This window comes from Sphaerodactylus townsendi, linkage group LG09, assembly GCF_021028975.2.
Source record: "Sphaerodactylus townsendi isolate TG3544 linkage group LG09, MPM_Stown_v2.3, whole genome shotgun sequence".
NCBI classification, from domain to species: Eukaryota; Metazoa; Chordata; class Lepidosauria; order Squamata; family Sphaerodactylidae; genus Sphaerodactylus; species Sphaerodactylus townsendi.
In genome coordinates, this window is record NC_059433.1 from 18,466,321 (window position 1) to 18,486,564 (window position 20,244).

Here is a 20,244-nt window from a genome sequence, read left to right on the forward strand (position 1 = left end):
AAATTTAATCAACAACATTTTAAAAGATGTAATACCAAGGTAATTAAAAACTAAGTTAAAAGTTATGAGTCCAGCAAAGTTTGAAATGATTCTTGCAAATTATTTTGTTCCACAAAATGTATATTGGTTAAAGATGTTGCAATTAAACTTTGGAATTTATGATTTAAAAAAAAGTTTAGCAGTTAGGGGAGAAATGAAGGGGCTCACTGGCATTGTTCCAACGTGTAGTGTTACTTCCAGTGCAAAACTGGAAATTATGTCATTGTGTTTGTGCAGAGCTCTAAGATTTACCCCCAAACTCTCTAGTTTTACCATAGAGGTCTGAGCAAACCTAGATCATTGTACCGACTCAATGATGCTACTTCTGGATTTACACTGTAGGTCAGGGGTAGGGAACCTTTAACACTCAAAGAGCCATTTGGACCCGTTTTCCACGGGAAAAGAAAACACTTGGAGCCGCAAATAATTTTTGACATTTAAAATAAAGATAACTCTCTATATAGGGTTTTTTTAACCTTTTACTCTGCTCATTCTGAGAAGTGCATGGATGCACCCGCCCTGCTGCCTGCAGGGCGGGCAAGAATGACGCCGGCGGCTCGGCCTTGCCGGCCGCCGGGAAAGCGCCCGCCCCGCTCCAACGGGGCGAGCGAGAGGGGAAGCCCGCAGCGTGGCCCAGCCAACCGTGGGCAGTTGGTTCGCCCGCCCTGCTGCCTGCAGGGCGGGCAAGGATGGGGCCGGCGGCTCGGCTCATGGAGTCACAGTGCAAGGGCAGAAGAGCCGCATGCGGCTCTCGAGTTGCAGGTTCCCTACCCCTGCTGTAGGTGATGTCATATGACACTGGTGAGCCTGTCCCTTCCCCTAAACTTCCCTTGTGACTACCGTGTTTCCCCGAATATAAGACAGTGTCTTATATTAATTTTTGCTCCCAAAGATGCGCTATGTCTTATTTTCAGGGGATGTCTTATTTTTCTGTGTTCTGTGCGTCGGGCATGCTTCCAAACAAAAACTTTGCTATGTCTTACTTTCAGGGGATGCCTTATATTTCGCACTTCAGCAAAACCTCTACTCATAGTCTTATTTTTTTAGGGATGTAATCTTGCTATTAGGAAACAGGGTATGTAGAGTTGCTTTAGTCTGAGCCTGTTGTGTGTTTAGATAGGAATAATTCTGCACAGAATTGCATATGGTAATTTGATTGACTTGTGCATTGAATTCACCTCATAAACTAATAAGAACAAATCAAAATATTTAATAACCAAATCAAAATATTTAAAAAAATATATAAAAAAATTTAAAAATTAAAATTTTTGCAACTCTCTACAGAGGCAAAGGAGAACACCTGACCCCGGGCAATGCCTTTTATTTTTGTTTGCATGGAAATGTGTGCTTCTGCTTTCAGAAGGGGTTTAGAAAACACACTGACTTTGTAGCCAGTATTCATGAGCTTATGATTCCAGAAGAATTTAATTGTAGGCCTATAAAATGAAGATTTTATAGACTTTAAGGGGAAGGAAAGTGTTGGAGTGGGGCTTTTAATTCAGGCTGCCTGCTGAACTGGAGTCATTTCTAAATATTTGGCTTGAATAGGAAAGTGTCTTCTATTGTTTGGGGTTTAGAATTGAATTGGCACAGAATTAATCGGATGTGACAAAGTGGGAGGCCCCTGTCCTTTTCCTAGCTTCTCTGCCCTGCATACCTTTCATTTATGTGTATGTTTACACTTAAAGTTGCTCAGAGTTTGCACTGCAGTTTTTTTGTTGTTGTTGTTAAATACAACTTTGCCAAACCGATCAAAATAAGTTTCTGTTCAGCCAGAGCAAGAAGGCTCTTGCATTGGAAGAATGCTACCTGCTGTAGAGTGGACTAGTAGGATCCAACTTAGTGATGTATTGTTTTTAGGATTTTTCAAGTGCTGAGAGTTTTAGCTGGTTTCAGACCTCCTTTCTAATCACTTCCTTACTGTGATGATTCCATTGGTTCACGAACAATGAAGTGGCCTTGCCCTGGATGGTTAAATGTAGGCTGACCAGACGTCCCGCTTTTGGCGGGACAGTCCTGCCTTAAAACAATTTGTCCCGCGTCCTGCAGGTTTTTTCAAGTGCCCTGATTTTTGGAAGGCTGCCGCACTGCCTTCTGGGGCGCAAGGCAGTGCGGCAGACTTCCGCGTGCGTGGCCTCAGGAGCGCACGGCCTTCTGGGGCACTCCCATTTCCCGCCCTGTGACAGGGCGGGAAGTGACGTGGAGCTTTACCTCTAGAAATTATTAACTCCCTGCTGACTCTTGGTTGACATGCTTGCCAACATGCGCACAACCAATTCACCCTCCCGCCCGTCCCGGTTCACAAAGGTGACCATCTGGTCACCTTATTAAATGGGAAGTCCTATGACTTTAACAACGGTGTGTTTTAGTAGTTAAGAGAAGCAGACGAATCTGGTGAACCAGGTTGTTTCCCCACTATTCCACTTGAAGCCTATTGGGTGACCTTGGGCCAACTGTAGTGAAGCATTCCATTACAAAGAAGGTCCAGGAAGAAGCAGCAGATTAATTCAGAAATCTCCAGATCTTTTGATGAGGCAGAGTACAGTAAGGTGTGATCTCCAGCCCCCCTGCTCACCACTAAGTTTGACAAAGAGGGAGATGTCATGGAAATGGGAGGATGGGCTGTGTGCCAATGCTATGATGTAATTTCCAGCAGTGTCACCTGATGCTCTAGCAGTCTCCCAAAACAACACAGAAAAGCGAAGTCCCTACACTGGTGTCCAGTTTATTTTGCTGGTACGGACTAACACTGCTACCCTTGTGGAATAAAACATATCTTCTTCCAAGGCATAGTTGAAATTCTTTCAAGAGATTAGGTCTTTACAAATTTAACAAATTCTTAGTTAAATATTAAACATGTAATATATTACAGTTTTTTAGATGATATCGGATGCCGTGTCTGCCACAGGTTTAACAAGACTGTAAATGTTTAATAGTTTTAGGGTGGCTTAATGAACCGGGATTGAACTGCTGTTTGCCAGAAGTCATTCTTCTGTCAAATGTTGTCCATGTCTTCTCCGTGTGACGGCAAATGAGAGGATTTTGTTTTAATCTTGGTCTGAAACCTTTTGTTCATACTGTGGACAAGGTTGTCACTCAGTTACTGGGTTTCATATCCAAGCCTTATTTATTTTAATGGTCTATTATTTGGCAGCTGGGTGAAAAAATAAACACTGGATGAAGAACATAAATTATGTGTCTACAGAAGGGTTACCTTCATATGTACTTAAGTGCTTTAATCCTTAGAAGTAAATGCCTGACTTACCTGTCCTGTGTTTAGGTGGCTCCCAAGCACTTTAGAATTGGGGTATAATAGACCTAATTGTGCTATTTTAAAAATCTGTGTATTAACTTTACAGCAACTTCAGAATAATTTGAACTATGATATTTTATGAAAAACAGTTGTTTTGTATAAACAGTGTAACGGCAAATACATGTTATCTGTGATCTGCAATAGAAAAAAATATACAATGTTATTTGAAGAGTCTTGGATACCTTAATTGATGACATTGATTTACACAGTAGAATCCCCTTTGAGTCTCAGCGAGAAAGGCAGACTATACATACATAAATATGAGTGTGTGTGTGTATTTGTTCAACTCTCCTGATGCATGGACCCTCCACTATTGAGACATTAACATTTTCTTGTCTGAGTTATCAGCTCTGCCACTGTTAAATGAGGTTTTTGACCATGTTACCACTCGCCAGGACATATGAGATGAAAATGTTTCATTTGATCCCTGCCACTTCAGTATTATTGTTTTAGATTAGTGAAGTTTTAACAACAAGTATAGAGATACGGAATGAAAACAGTACAGAACAGTATATGCCTGTGCTTTTAGAAATACATGGTGTATGAAATGGCACAGATTAGAAACACAAAATTACTTTTTCAGAATTGCTGTCAGGTTAGCTGTGATCTTAAATACGTAGGAGGATCGCCGGGGTGGGGGGGTGTATAGTCCTCATATTGCGTACAAAAGCAGAATGAGGATTTCTGAACAGCTCAGCCTCTCAGAATAAGAACATAAGAACAAGCCAGCTGGATCAGACCAGAGTTCATCTAGTCCAGTTCTCTGCTACTCGCAGTGGCCCACCAGGTGCCATTGGGAGCTCACATGCAGGATGTGAAAGCAATGGCCTTCTGCGGCTGTTGCTCCCAAGCATCTGGACTGTTAAGGCGTTTGCAATCTCAGATCAAAGAGGATCAAGATTGGTAGCCATAAATCGACTTCTCCTCCATAAATCTGTCCAAGCCCCTTTTAAAACTATCCAGGTTAGTGGCCATCACCACCTCCTGTGGCAGCATATTCCAAACACCAATCACACGTTGCGTGAAGAAGTGTTTCCTTTTATTAGTCCTAATTCTTTCCCCCAGCATTTTCAATGTATGCCCCCTGGTTCTAGCATTGTGAGAAAGAGAGAAAAATTTCTCTCTGTCAACATTTTCTACAACATTTTCATGCATAATTTTATAGACTTCAATCATATCCCCCCTCAGCCGTCTCCTCTCCAAACTAAAGAGTCCCAAACGCTGCAGCCTCTCCTCATAAGGAAGGTGCGCCAGTCCCTCAATCAATGGTGGTATAGGTATAGTCATGTAATATTTATTGGTCCACATTTCTGCCCCATTCACATATATATAAAGGGTGTAGTAGAGAGTTTAATGTGTGAAAGGAGATGGACTCCATTGCTCAGAAAGGAAGCTGTGCTTACAGAAAGTAGCAGGATGCCTGTGCTTTTAGAAATGGTAACAGGATGGTTTGGCTGCCTTCATCTGTGCACACTTCACCGGGGTAAAAATAAGACACACACACCCTTTACATGTGAAAAAGGCAGGTAGATGGACCCTACATGTAAGGTTGCCAACCTCCAGGTTGCACCTGGATATCTCCTACTATTTCCGTTGATCTCCAGACAATCAAGATCCATCGCCCTCGAGAAAATGGTTGCTTTTCAGCATGGACTCTACGACGTTATATACTGTTGAGGTCTTCTCCCTAGATTCTGTCCTCCAACTCTTTAGGTATTTTCCTAACCCAGAGCTGGGAACCATACCTATATGTGGCTGCTGCTGTAATGTCTAATTTGACCCTAGGAGAGTAAGGTGCAAGCCATAGGCCTCTTCCGCACGTGCAGAATATTACACATTCAATCCACTTTCACAATTGTTTGAAAGTGGATTTTGCTATTCCGCACAGTAAAATCCAGCTTCAAAGCGCATTGAAGGAGGATTATTCTGCATGTGCGGAAGGGACCAGAGGGTCTCAGAATCTCCTCTCAGCTATGAACTCACTGGGCACTGAGGTCAGTTTCCACGCCATACGCAAAATGGAGATACTGTTACTGACCTCCCTTGAAGGGCTGAGAAAAAGACTGCAAAGGTAATGCTCGTAAAATGTGTTAAGCCTCTGGAGCCCTAGAGAAAGTACACAAAGGATGAATATATTTATATTTAAATGTATTTACTGCTCTCTTAAATAAAGTTGAACCACTTAGATGTATTATTTGAATTGTAATGTAACATCAAAAGAATTCTGAATTCTACTCGAAGCTCATTTTTGTTCTGTGCATATTGGAACAAATTTTCTGCTACTGTGGCTAGAGGTTTACAGTTTTGTTGTTTACAACCATCTGTCTTGTCTTCCTTAACTACAGGTCTCCTTAGCAATGGCCAGTCGAAAGGATTAGGACCGGGGTCGGAACATCTAGAGAACGAGAAGGACGACGCGTCACAAGTGTCCTCCACTAGCAATGATATTAGTTCTTCAGATTTTGAAGAAGGGCCATCAAGGAAAAGGTCAGATTCCAATATAAATCTAATAAAAACACATTCCCCATTGAAAGACCTGAGTAGTGCAGTGTAGTCCAGCAGATATCGTGATTGTGGCTCTTACTGATATTAGGGCTTACACCCAGCGGTGGGATCCAAAAATTTTAGTAGCAGGTTCCCATGGTGGTGGGATTCAAACAGTGGCGTAGCACCAATGGGGCTGGGCAGGGCATGGTGGGGGCGTGGCCGGGCATTTCGGGGGCGGGGCATTAATAATTTCTCTGTTACTGTAAAAAACTCTTACTGTAAAAAAAAGTTTCCAGCTGGTATCTTTCTATCCATAATTTAAACTCATTATAGCAAGTCCTATCATCTACTGCCAACAGAAACAACTACTTCTCCTCTAATTGACTGCCTGTCAAATACTGAATACTTTCAAACACTTAATTTTGTTTCTAGAAATCAAAAGAAGGATACTTTCCTTAAACAAGGAACTTTACCATATTTCTAAAACATGTTTTTAAAACAGCCCAACAGGGAGAATTATCCCGTTTTCTACCTTCGCTAACCAGCCACATAGGAAACAACAGGACTTTATGATTTTTGGACCGAATGGAATTTCTAACGGAAAAGCAGACCCAATTAGTAACCCCCTCTCGGCACACACAAATAATTAGTAACCCACTCTCGGGAACTGGTGAGAACCTGCTGGATCCCACCTCTGCTTACACCTCTGTATAGTCATGGATACAGTGCATGGGGAAATTGCAACATCTTAGCCTTACAAAGGATAATGAAAGGATAATGATAATGAAAACAAACAAGCTACAGATGAAAAAGCACTTTTGCTTGTTAAAATAGCTACATGTGCGCTGATTAATAAACAGCAACGATACGTATTTGCCAAATGAACGGGTACCATCTTTTATGTAAACCTTTCGCTTAGATGTAAAGCTGTTCCCATGTCCTGATCTCATCATTTTAGATTTGTCTGAAGCGAATGGCCTTTTAAGGCTTTCTTTGGGCCTGCTGGAGCACGTGCTTTCATTTTTACAGTGGTTGACTTGTTAAATGAAACATGGAGTCATACTATTTATTCAGATATCTGAAGGGTAATTGTGCTTGTCATTGTATAGCTTACATACAAAATAATGTAATTTCGTGAGAAAGATACGTTAGTGTCATCTTGTTTGATTTACTTGGAATGGAACCAAAGGACAATAGCTTAAAAGGCGCAGATAATCAGCGAGTGCCGCCTGTATGGAGGACCTCATTATAGAGAGGCTGGCTATTGTCAGTAGGGGGCCTACTCTGAGATAATACAGTAACAATCTAGCTCCCATCTCTTGAGAAGTCAGTAATGCAATCCTTGTTGAACTCATTGTGTTACAATCTGGGCTGCTTCCTAAATGTGCAAAATATGAACAAAAATTGTGGGCAGCCAGTCTCTTTCAGAAAAAAAATATGCTTCGAAGAAGAGAGCAAGCTATGGGGATCTTCCCCTTTCTTTCCAGTAAAATTGGCTGTCTTAGAAAAAGGGGGCTGACCAAAAAGGCTACGCCACAGCTCCGAAGCAAAACAAACTCAAAAGATTACGTGAAACATAAAGTGCAGTCACCTAAAAGGGTTTATTTTGTTTTCCAGATATGCCAAATGATAGGAGGATTGGGTCTAATCTAGTTACGGTGGGGCCAAATTTGTAGCTGTATAATTTGTATGCATGTGTGAGCGTGCATGAAAGGAAAGGAAAGAGAAATTGCTAAAATAATTCAAACAAAACAAAAAAACCCCTTCAAACTTTGGAAATTTGGCACATGACTAACATAAACGTTAAGAACATTAAACCAAAATACTGTTTCTTTTAATTCAAAATACCATTTAGAATAGTAGTTACGTTTCTCTCTTCTGAACTTTACTATTCTGACCATCTTCCTTTTTTATTTCTCCACTTTATGCTCTTCTGCAGTTCTATTGTGTTCTTTTTCCTTCCCCAAGGCTTGTAGACACCATCAGTTTGTTGAAATGAATGGCTCCTCACCATTCTCTTTTCCCCCATTAAATAATCCCTTAAAGATACAAACAAAAGCTCAAGGAAGTTGAAAACCAAGAAAAAGAGGCCCCTTTTTAACTGGAGATATTGATTTGCTTCTGTTTCTAATGAGAGTAGCTGAAAGAGTTTTTAAAAACAACGCCTGGATATATGTGGACAGTGAAGCAATTCTTGTCTTGGCTCTGCCAAATTTGAATCCAAGTAAGGCGAATTCTGTATTCCTAAGGAACAAAACATTTTTGACAGATTGCCAGTTTTATTGAAAACATAGTTCACTTGTCAGTGACAGCACCTGTTCATAAATCCCCCCCCCCCAAGTTTTACAGTTTTTACAGTCACTTTGTGGTCATTTTCACAAGGCTGTGCAATAAATTGCAAATACTATTTTCACATCTTTCTTTAAGGTTGTACGTACAGAGTCCAGGCGTGCCTAATATCATGTGCTTGATCACAGTGAAGTCTTTATTACTTGGTTGGGCTGGTTTTAGTCTGGAGCATAAGCATTCTCAGGAAAGAATTTGGCTGTGAGGCCAAAATATATTTTTGTGCTCCAGACAGTGGTCTGGTGGACAGACCTGGTAATGGAATAAATGCCTCTTCTGATATCAAGCTGTGCAGAATTCAGAACTTATGATAAGTACTTTTTATGGGTTTGACTGAAGATTATGTTTTTGCAACACTCAGGGAATTTCTTGTTGCACTCTTACTTACCGATTAATTATGACTTTCATGTATCCTCCTTTCATTCAGCTATCTTCTATTTCTGTTGGACTCGTAGACACATAAATATATTAATTATTCAGGCGATTTATACACTGCCCTTCGCTTCCGGGCTCATGATTATGTAGCATTTGTAATGTAAAATACAAATAATCTGGCTTGTTTCATCTCTGATTTTTTTTTCATTTTGTGTTTTAGGAAGGTTTGCCCCCTAGTGGTTAAATTTCCCCTTCTTGGTTTTGCACAAGGCTTCACGGCTGCCGATTGAAAAGTGCATTCAATCAAGGAGCCTAAATTAGCAAGAATTCTCTCATTGCCTTAACTAGAGTATACATTGGTTTTCGTTTGTGTGTGTGTATGTGTATTTTCAAGCAATGCCGCACGTTCAGTGTGTCTTTTGTTGCTGTTCACACTGGAACAAATCATAGGCCCGATAATGAAGCAAAGACCTTTGGGGTCCTTGCTGAGTAATAAATCTGACTTAGGAGATGATAGAATCTTGTTCCTAATTAAATCGGCACCTATGTTCTCCCACTGAAGAATAGTTTTGACGCTACAGTGTTCACCCAAAGGAGTTCTCCTGTTGCAAACTAATCCTTTGAAGAAAATATTTCTTGTTAGAAAGAGTTACACCAGTGTCTACTTAGATGTCTGGCATGATCCTCCTAAGTTTTACATGTATATGTGTGTTCAGCTCTCACTTAGATACAAATAATACATTCTATCCACAGTGCTATTTTCACAAAAGAATAATGATGTGCTTGTGTTGCGTAGCAAAGATGGCAGCAACATCATAACAGGGATAATAATACAGGCTTGCTTTACAGGATTACTGAGATAGCATTTGTTAAATGTACTGCATCTGTAGGAAAAGCAGTGTGTGCATTTTAGCTTTTTTAAAAAATTCTGCGGACAGCATCAAGAGCTTTAAATATTTTATCTCTTGTGTAATGCAGATTGAGGTATAGGAAAGCCTTGTTTTAATGTCTATTTTTAGATCTCTAGAATAGCTCCCGAGTAAAAGGAATGAACACTGTATTTTCTCAACAAAAGGTTTTGGCGAATGGCACGTATCTCTCCCTCCACCAGCAATCCATTAAGTACCCGAGGACTTGCTGTAGTCTTAGAGATAGAGACCAATTACCCACTGGTGCGTGGTGGGACCATAAGCGCTTCAGAGCACGAAATCTTAGTGGCACACCAAGAGAGGAGGCATGTCAGGGCCAGGTTTCTTGTCTCAACATGCTCCCTCTTGCTCCGCGGATGCTTCTCGCTTTCCACCAGGAAAGCAAGAGCACTTCTGGTGTGATTTTGGGAAGTTCCTGAGGATTTGGGGATGGATCTTGGGGAGGTGGGGTTTGGGAATGGAAGGGACGTCGCTGGAGTATAATGCCATAGTGTCCCTCCGCCAGAGCAGCCATTTTCTTCTGGGAGATTGATCTCTTCAGTTGTAGGTCCATGGGGGCAAAGGCTTCCATCCAGTGAGGTACAGTGGGGGGGGGGGGACAGAGGGGGCTAATGCCCCTGACGCCACTTGCAAGGGTCACATGGGTGCACATTCAGCCACCCCTCGGGCCTAACCCCACCCACCAGTCTCTGCCTGCTTGCCACTCACCAGGCTCCCTCTCCCTGCCCACCCCCCTCACAGCTGGAACCCAAGTACTGCCTCGTGTTCTGCCTACAGGAAGCGGTGCCTACAGAAAGCAGTGCGGAGGAAGGGGTTCAGCTGCTCCCAAGCAGCACCACGTGCAGGGCCCTTTGAGCTGCCACTGCAGGTCCGGGGGCCAAGGAGGAAGGCAGCGCTTCCTGTACAAAAATTGTACAGAGAGAGAGAGTTTGGCATCTGCTGTGTGGGCAAACCTCCTCAATCTATTGGCTATACAATCAACTGAGGAGACTTAAACATCCTCCGCCTCTATGGTTTTTAAAGTGCTATTCCCTCCCCTCCCCTTGTAAATTGTGTCGAGGGAGGACTCTGGCAAGGCAAGGTAAGGCTGCCCCCCACCCACCCCCGATTCAGGCCACTGCCCTTTTTTTCTCCGCTTGCAGAAAGTGAAGTTTTGCACCTGGGGCTGAGCCAGCGAAAATAAACTGCTCTTCCCATTCATGTTTCCAAGGGTGGGGCGGTGCAGTTGCCCAGGGACTAAGTGAACTTTAAAGTTCTTGGCCCATCTCTTAAGGGAGCAGCAGTGGTGTAGTGGCTAAGAGCAGTGGCTAAGAGCAGGTGCACTCTGATCTGGAGGAACCAGGTTTGATTCCCAGCTCTGCCGCTTGAGTTGTGGAGGCTTATCTGGGGAATTCAGATTAGCCTGACACTCCCACACACGCCAGCTGGGTGACCTTGGGCTAGTCACAGCTTCTCGAAGCTCTCTCAGCCCCATCCACTTCACAGGGTGTTTGTTGTGAGGGGGGAAGGGCAAGGAGATTGTAAGCCCCTTTGAGTCTCCTAAAGGAGAGAAAGGGGGATATAAATCCAAACTCCTCCTCCTCCTCCTCCTCCTCCTCCTCCTCCTCCTCTTCTTCTTCTTCTTCTTCTTCTTCTTCTTCTTCTTCTTCTTCTTCTTCTTCTTCTTCTTCTTCTTCTTCTTCTTCTTCTTCTTCAACCGACCCTCTTTTCCTGTGAGGAAGAGAAAGTGACTGGAGAATGGCATCCTTTGTGGGAAAGATCCTGCTCTTCGCAAAGCAGCCTGGCTTCAGACAGAGGGCTCCTGGGACAAAGCTGCGCGTAGAGAGCGAGACAGTGATGGCCACGATATGTTGGCTGCCCCTGCTCCTTAACTATAAACCATCCTTTTGCTGGGCTGCACCCCAGGTGCGCACCTGATCAGATGGCAGCAGCTGTTCCCTTTTTCAGACATCACAGGCAAGATCCCCCTTGAGGTCGAGAGTGACACACTGGAGAGCTGGTTGTTTGTTTCCAGTGGCACACCTTCAGTGTGTGTGTGTGTGGGGTGGGAGACGGACAGACAATTTGAGCACTTGCCCCAGATGCCATTTACGGATGGTACGCCCAGTGGTGGGATCCAAAAATTTTAGTAACAGGTTCCATGGTGGTGGGATTCAAACTGTGGCGTAGCGCCAATGGGGCTGGGCGGGGCATGACGGGGGCGTGGCTGAGCATTCCGGGGGCGGGGCTGTGGCAAAGACGCAGCCGCTGCGCCGGTCCTTGGGTGGGAAACGAATGCACGCAGGCGCAGGCTGCCACGCACGCCGGGGCACCTCCTGCTAGACTGCTTCAAGTTCTGCACGCTACTGCTGAGAGGAGGGGCGTAACTAAGGCAAAAATCACGTGGCAAAATCACCAATTAGTAACCCTCTCTCGGCACACACAAATAATTAGTAACCTACTCTCGGGAACCTGTGAGAACCTGCTGGATCCCACCTCTGGGTACGCCACTGCTTCCACCAACACAAATGCTCTGTGCATGTAAGTCATCTCCTTATGTAGAAGTCCCTGTTTCAAAACGAAGTTTCTAATGGAGAACAGTTTTCAAACCAGCAACCCATTTTATTTATGTAAGGCATTTTTTTAAACCACCTTTCTCCTATAAAAAGGTTCAGCAGTAAACTTTAGTGTCTGGAGACAACCGTGCACAGTAGCATTTTCCAGAATGTATTGAGAATGATATTCTGTTATGTCCATCTAGGCTGATTTAGGAAATTCCATTCAGTTGGCAAAGCGGGTGTTAAAAGGTATTGACAGCCTTGTAGATAAGTGCTAAAAATATATTTTTTAATTCTTCTAGCTACATGTTTCCTTTTGTCCCGTGGCAGCATATTGGCCAGAAGGAGTTATTCTTAATTTCAGATAAATGGTTCAATCAGGTTGGGGCAAGCCGCTTGTGCGGAATTTCATTTTCATAATTTCCTTCGGGCTTAATGTTGTCCATTGTTAGAGTATCTTTTTTGTACTCCAGGTATCAAAGTTCACTAAAAATGTTTTAGGGATTAGACAGGCAACAGATGGATTTGTTCTATCAAATCTTCTTATATGTTTTATTCAGCAAGGCAGGTATGGCTTTTAATAAATATTTTGGCTGTGGGTTCAAACCTTTTTTTAATGAACCTTTCTTAGGAACAAATGACTGTGCAGCTTAACAAAGAACACTCTCCATCATACTTTAAGGACCTACTGCATAAGCTATTAAGGGGTTTAATTCTGTTCAAGTGTGCACCTGTAACCTTTGAATTGGAAGGGAGAGAATTATAAATAAATAAGTGCTTACATTTTTCCTTTGAAATACACAGTGAATAAACAAAACGAATGGTATGTTTGGGTAACTCCCCCCCCAAGTAATAACTTGATAGTCACATTTAAATTCCTTCAAAATTAACGACTATAGGACACAAACTGGCACTTCAAAATTAACGACTATAGGACACAAACTGGCACTTATTTCAAAGTATCTGATATGAGTAAGCAAAGTTGAATGTATTCCCTTCCGAATACCTGAGAGGTAGGTTCAAAGATGTTCCTTTCTCACGAGTGCATCCCTCTAATTCTAAGGACAGGGAAACTCACATTCTTTTAAACTGTAAGTTGTACCATCGAGAGCACCAATTAAATATCCGTCTCTTGCTATCGAACCTAAGAGGAAGCTTAGCTCAATCCTGTGTCTACTTTCTGTTAGAAGGTAAAAGTGACAGAATTTCTTTGGAGGAAGCACATTTTTGGTGAAGGTATTTAGATTGAAAAACCAGAGAACCTCGGATGCTAATTCCGAGTGTAAATTGTTTTAACACTTTGTCTCTTGTGTAAGTTAATAATATTTTATTTGCTGTGTTGCTATTCAACTGGTATTTCATGTTCCCATTTGTACATGGTTATTTTTACTGGTTTGGGTCAATAGATCATAATAAATAAAATAAATAAGTGCTTACATTTGTTCCTTTGGAATATGCAGGGAATAAGTTAAACTACTGGTATGTTTGCACCCCCCCTCCCCCCCCCCGCATGCATACACAACTGATAACTTGATAGTTTCCTAAAAAAAAATATTAACGACTATAGGACACAAAATGGTACTTGTTTCAAATTATCTGAGTTCATAATAAGTCTTTCTTATCAGAAGATGGGGGGGGGGGGGATGCCCGTGTAGGCATAAAGGCAATGCTGATGTCATGAGGAATACTTTTCAAGGTCTTCCCTGTTTCATTAAAGCAACTAAACTTAATAAAAAAGATATAGTAATATTTATTTGTGGCAACTGTATTAGCACTTCTATAATATATTTCTTAAACAAGTTATTGTTTGAATCAGCACTGGGGCATTTTTTCAGAAGCATTATGACTCATTAATATTATGTTAATTTCCAATTTACCTTTAGGATCTAATAGTAATTCCTTTTCTCTGTGGTCACCATGGTAGGCTTGAAAAGTACCTTTGAAACTGATAGGCAGACAGTGAAATGAGTTGGGGAGTGAGATTGGTTCAAGGTTATAATTCATTTGGGAAGGAGGGAAGGTAGGGAAAGATTGACAGCCAACTTTAAGGATTGTTATGCAATGCAACAGAGGATTGTGCATTGGCCTTGAGCTCAAGGACATCTGGGTGTTTTCCAGTCACCAATTAGGGAGGCAGGATCAAATTTTTGCGCCCTTGATAGCCTGGAAAGCACCAACTTCTCCAGTTCTTTCCTATCTCTGGAAAGCGCAGTTCGACCAGTCTCCCGTGCTCTCACACTTCTAATTTTTCCTTACCTTTTGTCCAATAGGGCAGGAGGACATCTTGATTGGGTGATTCCCACACCTTTTCTCAGGGAGGCAGGGTCAAAAACTTTACTTCCTGTCTCCTTGCACCTTGCCCTCCTAGTATATAATTCTGCACGGTTTAACTAAGCATCCGTTCGAACTCATCACAGATAGATCTCTAACACATTTTTTCATTTAAAAATCATCTTTTGGGTGGTGGTAACATCGTCCAGGGAACAGTGATTGAAAGACAGCCTGAAAAAATATGTGTCTTCAATTTTATTTATTGTACAGATTAGGATTCTTCCAACCGACCTGTCCTAAAGGACACCCGTTATCACTTCCACACAGTTTTGCTTTTGAGTGAGTATACAAAAGTGCCTGTGCGCACGTGTGAATCAGTTATCAGGTTGTGGCCTCCACAGATCTTTTAAGTTGCAAGCCAATTTTAGGAATATAAAAAGAATGTTAATGCATAGGTAGGGAAGACCTTTCTTGATGTCTCTCTGAGGAACAGAAGCTAGCATATATCACAGAATCTTTCTAGAATCTTCAAATTCCCTTTCACGGCTGAAAGAATGGGTAGATCAGTATACTTGGCCTGCCAAGTTGTAACACAATAAGCCTAACACAGCTCACCAATTGTGTGCGGCAACCAGCCAGGGGTTGACAAACCTCTTGTTTGGGCGGCTTGCCCCGACTGACAAAGGGTTCTTATGCACCTGGTAGGCTTACACACATGGCTGCTTGTGTGGTGAGTCATAATTTGTTCAGGCCTCACTTTGCCTCATAAAATCATACAATTACCAAAAGGGCATTTAGATGCTAATCCCTTTCCTTGAATATCAGATCTCTGCCATTTTCCGCACGCAGATCAGAGTTGCACAATCTAAACCACAGCGTGCCAGAAGAAGACAAGGACAAGTAAGATACATTTAAATCAAAGCTCAGAAGCATCAAGGGTCTGATGCCGACGTAGGCCACAGGTGGCACATAGGGCCAAACAGTGTCATGCCAGACCATTTTGCTTGACATAGAGAGCCATATTTGCGCCCGGGGGACTCCTGTGGTTGGGGCTCAGCTTTGGGTCTGACCAGACTCTTGTACTGTCCTGCTTTTGCTAACACCCCAGGCCCTTCACTGGTGGTTATTTTAGGAGGTTTTTTGCACTTAGGCCAAATGTTTCTCTCCTGGCCTAATATATTTCAGGAGTCTTGGACGTGAATGACCCATGTGATGTGCTCCTAAGTGTTTGTTTACACTTGGAAGTTATTAGGAAGGCAAAGTTACTCTGAATGATAACTTAAGCCTAGCTAGCCTTCATCCTTCTGGGCTAGCAGACACAACATCTAGGTCAGGGGTGCCCAACTCTGGTGCTTCAAAGGTTTATGGATTACAACTCCCATCAGCCCCTGCTGGCATGGCCAATTGGCCTTGCCAGCAGGGGCTGATGGGAGTTGTAGTCCATGAACCTCTGAAGCACCAAAGTTGGACACCCCTGATCTAGGTCATGAAGTTTAATTTCTAGACAAAGTCTGAAGGCTTGGCACAACTCTATTTACAAACTGAGCACGGAAGGTAGAGCACAGTAATTCTTGTGCTCAGTTCACAAAGCCAGTTCTGTTGCATTGTTTTGAAAGGCTGCAGTTGTGTTAATCAGTCATGCTTTTATTATTAAGATCAGAGGTTGGACTTGGCATGTTACTGAAAGAGTCTCTTAAATATTGTACTCCGGAAAGCTGTCGGTGAATTACAGAAATTCTATTAATACTGATTTTCTCAAAAATATTGTATATTAAATGCAGGACCTAGACAATCAGCGGGGACAAAATGTCCCACTTCAAGTGTCCCACTTCAAAAACGTGAGAGTAACATTTACAGCCCCTCCAAAGGAGGGGGCAAATAGCTCTTTGGAGCCAGTGCGAAATTGTGCCAGTGTGTGTGCCAACCCCGCCAGTGCATTTGAGAAATGCACTGGCAGGGTAGGCAACCTGGAAGGAGGGGTGGCCGCCATGGACCTCTCAGAAGGGCAGCTAGTGTTCCACCCTGTGTTGGTGTCTGATTGGAGGCACAGGGGGCAGCGGGCGGGGTGTTCCTAGAGGAGGAGCCAACAATAGGCTGCTTCCACCCTGGCTTTCGGGCTGCGACTTTTGCCATCCGAAAGGCTCTGGATCAGTGATTCCCAACCAGGGTTCCGTGGTACCCTGGGGTACCATGAGCACGTCCCAGGGGTACCATGACAATGCTACCGCCTGCCCCCCCAGAATAAAATGGATTTTGAAGGGGGGGTTGGAATCCGCATTGGCTCCCTTTAAACAACACTGAAAAACAGCATTGTTCTATTTGCCTAAATTCGGTGTGGAGGGGGGGGGGGGTAGATTTGAAGGGAGCTCTCCCTTTAAATCCCCCCAACCCATGCCGAATTTAGGCAAACTAACAACACGGCTGTCGATGCTGCTTTCCCTCCCCTCAACCTGCTTGCCACTCCCCCCACCGACAGGCCAAAAATGAAAAAAACCCTAAAAATGCAAAAAAAAAATCAAACAAACCTCAAGGGTACCCTGAGATATGAAGAGCGAGGTCACAGGTACTGCGACATCGAAAAGGTTGGGAAACACTCCTCTGGATAGAACTGTTCGTTATCTTGCTTGGAAGCTCCTATCGACTCAGCAATAAAAATAGCTGCAGTTAATATAAATGTGTTTTTTCTGTTCTTTCTTTTTTTCATTTGTTTAGTCTAAAGATGGGCAGTATGTACGTGCATCTTTTGAGGCTTCTAACGCCTAAGGGATCCACAGGTTTTATTTGGGGGCATTTGTGTTAATGGAATCCGAGTCCATAGATTATCCACTTTGTTTTTTCCCCTTCAGATAGCACAAACTGCACTTAGAACAGAGTTTATTCAGCGCTCCTTGGAGGCCAGTGCTTGGATAAGTGCTTTTAAACAGAGGCCGAAGGCTCTTGTTCATTGCCCGATGCCCCGAGGGTTTCTCTGGCATCTATTGAGGGAAGACAGTTTTAAACAGAGTTTGGAAGAAGTCTGTGGACAATAGGCTTGAGTCCCTTCACTTGTCCCTTGTTAAGATTAGCAACATGGGCTATGAAGCACTGAGGATGGGCAGGATGGCTCTTGATCGTGTTACTGCACTGATTTGTGCAAGGTGTGTACGTTCTGTTTTACTCCTGAGTTATTCAAACCCGGAGGAAACGATGTACCTGTAGAACACAGGTGTCAAACTCACGGCCCTCCAGATGTTCATGAACTACAATTCCCATCAGCCCTTGCCAGTATAACCAATGCTCATGTTGGGAGGGACTGATGGGAATTGTAGTTCATGAACATCTGGAGGGCCGCGAGTTTGACACCCCTGCTGTAGAAGGTGCCATTTCACCACTGAGACTGAAGAAAAATGGATTAATGATTGCATGTTTTAAGCAGTTACCTCCATATTGCTCTCCAGTATGCTTACTTCAGTATGCATACTTTTCAAAAGCCATTCCGTTTGGTTAAAATGTACAGTAAATTTTCTGGGTTGGAACCTTAATTGTACTATATAATTTGGCCAGATACAAATGTGAAGCTAGATTGCATTTAGGGGTATACCTTTTTCTTTTGCGGGCAAGAAAATAGCTCTCCGTATTACAGAAATTAAAGTTAAATTGACAATAAATGTAATTTTACTACCAATTGAGAGTCGTCGTTTTGGAGGAAGCATTTGAAATGGCATTGAAGTACTAAAAGATAATGCTGAACAAAAGAAAGAGGATAAAAACCCCCCAAAGGTGCTAAATTTGTTCTGCTTCTTTCTTTGAGAGCAGCATTACTGCCACAAGTTAATTGTGATGTCGCAGAGGTTTTCCTTCATCAGAGCGGTCAGTTTCCCATTGGAGTTGGAGGATACCGTCCCCCACCGCCATTCCTGCAGTTGGGGGAATAAAAAAAAAACCTAGGAGGGAGGGGGAGAGGAGCACTGTCAGCAAAAGTATGATGTCACACTGGGGGCGGGGGGGGGGGACCTGGAAGTCTCCTATAGCAAACAGAAAAATTGCTAGGAATCTCTAGCAATTCCTAGAGAGGGGTGAAAAAGAAACACCCGGAAGTGAAATTACACCATCAGCGAGGGTGCTCCCATTCTCCCCTGTGCTTCATATATTTAATAGTAGTGCCCATTTAAAAATGTCCAAATTTGGATCAGATTCAGAAAACTGGTTGAATCTGTTTTTGTATGACTGATTTCAAAGCTGATTGAACAAGCCATTGATGTATTGTTTGAAGGCTTTCATGGCCGGAATCACTGGGGTGCTGTGTGGTTTCCGGGCTGTATGGCCGTGTTCTAGCAGCATTCTCTCCTGACGTTTTGCCTGCATCTGTGGCTGGCATCTTCAGATGGCCTCACCTTTTGACCTCACAGTATATATACTCCACTTGCTTTCCATTCCTACCATCAGATCCTCTGAGGATGCCAGCCACAGATGCAGGCGAAACGTCAGGAGAGAATGCTGCTAGAACACGGCCATACAGCTTAGAAACCACACAGCACCCCAAGCCATCGATGGATAGCGTGTGCTTTTGTATTGGAGGAGAAGACACGAATTAAACCAGAGGAAAAGAAATGTTTCGTTCCTCTTGTTTACCTAAGAGAATTTGAGCCCAAAGCCTGTGGAAGCTTTTAATAAAAGTTTCTTGAATCTGTGGAGTTGTATAATGTAAAAGGTGCAATACTGAGTTTTGCCCATTTTTGAGGGCTTAACGCAAACATGTTTATAACCTCTGGAACATTCATGCTTTCAAACCCGTTCACAATCCAGAATTCTGATGAGGTTAATTGTCGGCAGCATGCTTTAAATTCCACATTTCTGATACCAGAATAAAGATCATTTGGAAATTTAAGATGAACCACAGCTGATAATAATACTTCAGTTTATAATTCAGGGTGGCTGATGGTTTTAAAACCAGAAATGGGATTGGTACTTTTGATCTAAACGCAGTCTCTGGATTGGAACATTACAGTGAAATACTTGAAGTCTGTTCTTGTTTCGTTGTGATCTGCAGTATTTCCTCTGTTAATTGCTTTGCCAATATTTCCTAGTATACTTGCCTTCAGTGACTAATGATTTACATTGTTGTGGCTCTGTATATTTTTACTTAATTAACTTCAACCTTTCACACTTGTGTTCTGCTGTGATTATGGGAGGTGAGACTTTGTGACTCATTGATCTTATGGCCCACCTGTTTACAACTGGCTGTAACACCAGGGATCAATATACACTAGCTCTTTCTCCCTTGTATTAGAAACTGTTGTTGTGTTGGAAGCTGTTGCTGATTTTGCACATTCCCTGGTTCTTGCTTCTAGCAGTTGTGCTGAACATTTTTGCTTTGTTAGTATAATGTGTAACGCTGAATGCCAACTGTTTCATTTGATGAACGAGAACACAAAGATAGCTGGCATGTTCTGAATAACAAATCAGCCCGTTTAGGATAAGGAAATATCTTGTACTTTCAAATGTATGCATGAAAGGATAATGGAAGCCTTTGAGCCCTTAGAGCCCAGTTATAAATGTTGCTGGTGTCTTCTTTAGGTAAGAGCAGGTTCACTTAAATCTCCCACTTAATTTGTATTCTGTTTGCCCATTGGAGATGTACTTGGATGTGATCGAGTGTAGAGCAACCTTTTTTAAATCCTATTTGCTCGGGGTAAAGATATGTGGGCATTAGGAATTTCTCTCCCAGGCTGGCCCTAGACCAGTGGTGGCGAACCTTTGGCACTCCAGATGTTATGGACTACAATTCCCATCAGCCCCTGCCAGCATGGTCAATTGGCCATACTGGCAGGGACTGATGGGAATTGTAGTCTATAACATCTAGAGTGCCAAAGTTTCGCCACCACTGCCCTAGACAAATCTGAAAGAGACTCTGACAGTTCTGTTGTGGAGCTTCTGTTAAACAATACAGCTGTCATGCTCTTGGAAA

The 20,244-nt window shown here is 42.8% G+C and overlaps 1 protein-coding gene across 1 annotated transcript in view; it reads left to right on the forward strand.

Annotated features, from left to right (window-relative positions):
- JARID2 (jumonji and AT-rich interaction domain containing 2) overlaps window positions 1-20,244 on the forward strand; it is a 263,241-nt gene that overhangs the window by 162,845 nt on the left and 80,152 nt on the right. The window contains exon 3 of the mRNA XM_048507604.1: window positions 5,698-5,839. Within this exon, the coding sequence (XP_048363561.1) occupies window positions 5,698-5,839 (142 nt within the window). The remainder of the gene's footprint in view (window positions 1-5,697; window positions 5,840-20,244) is intronic.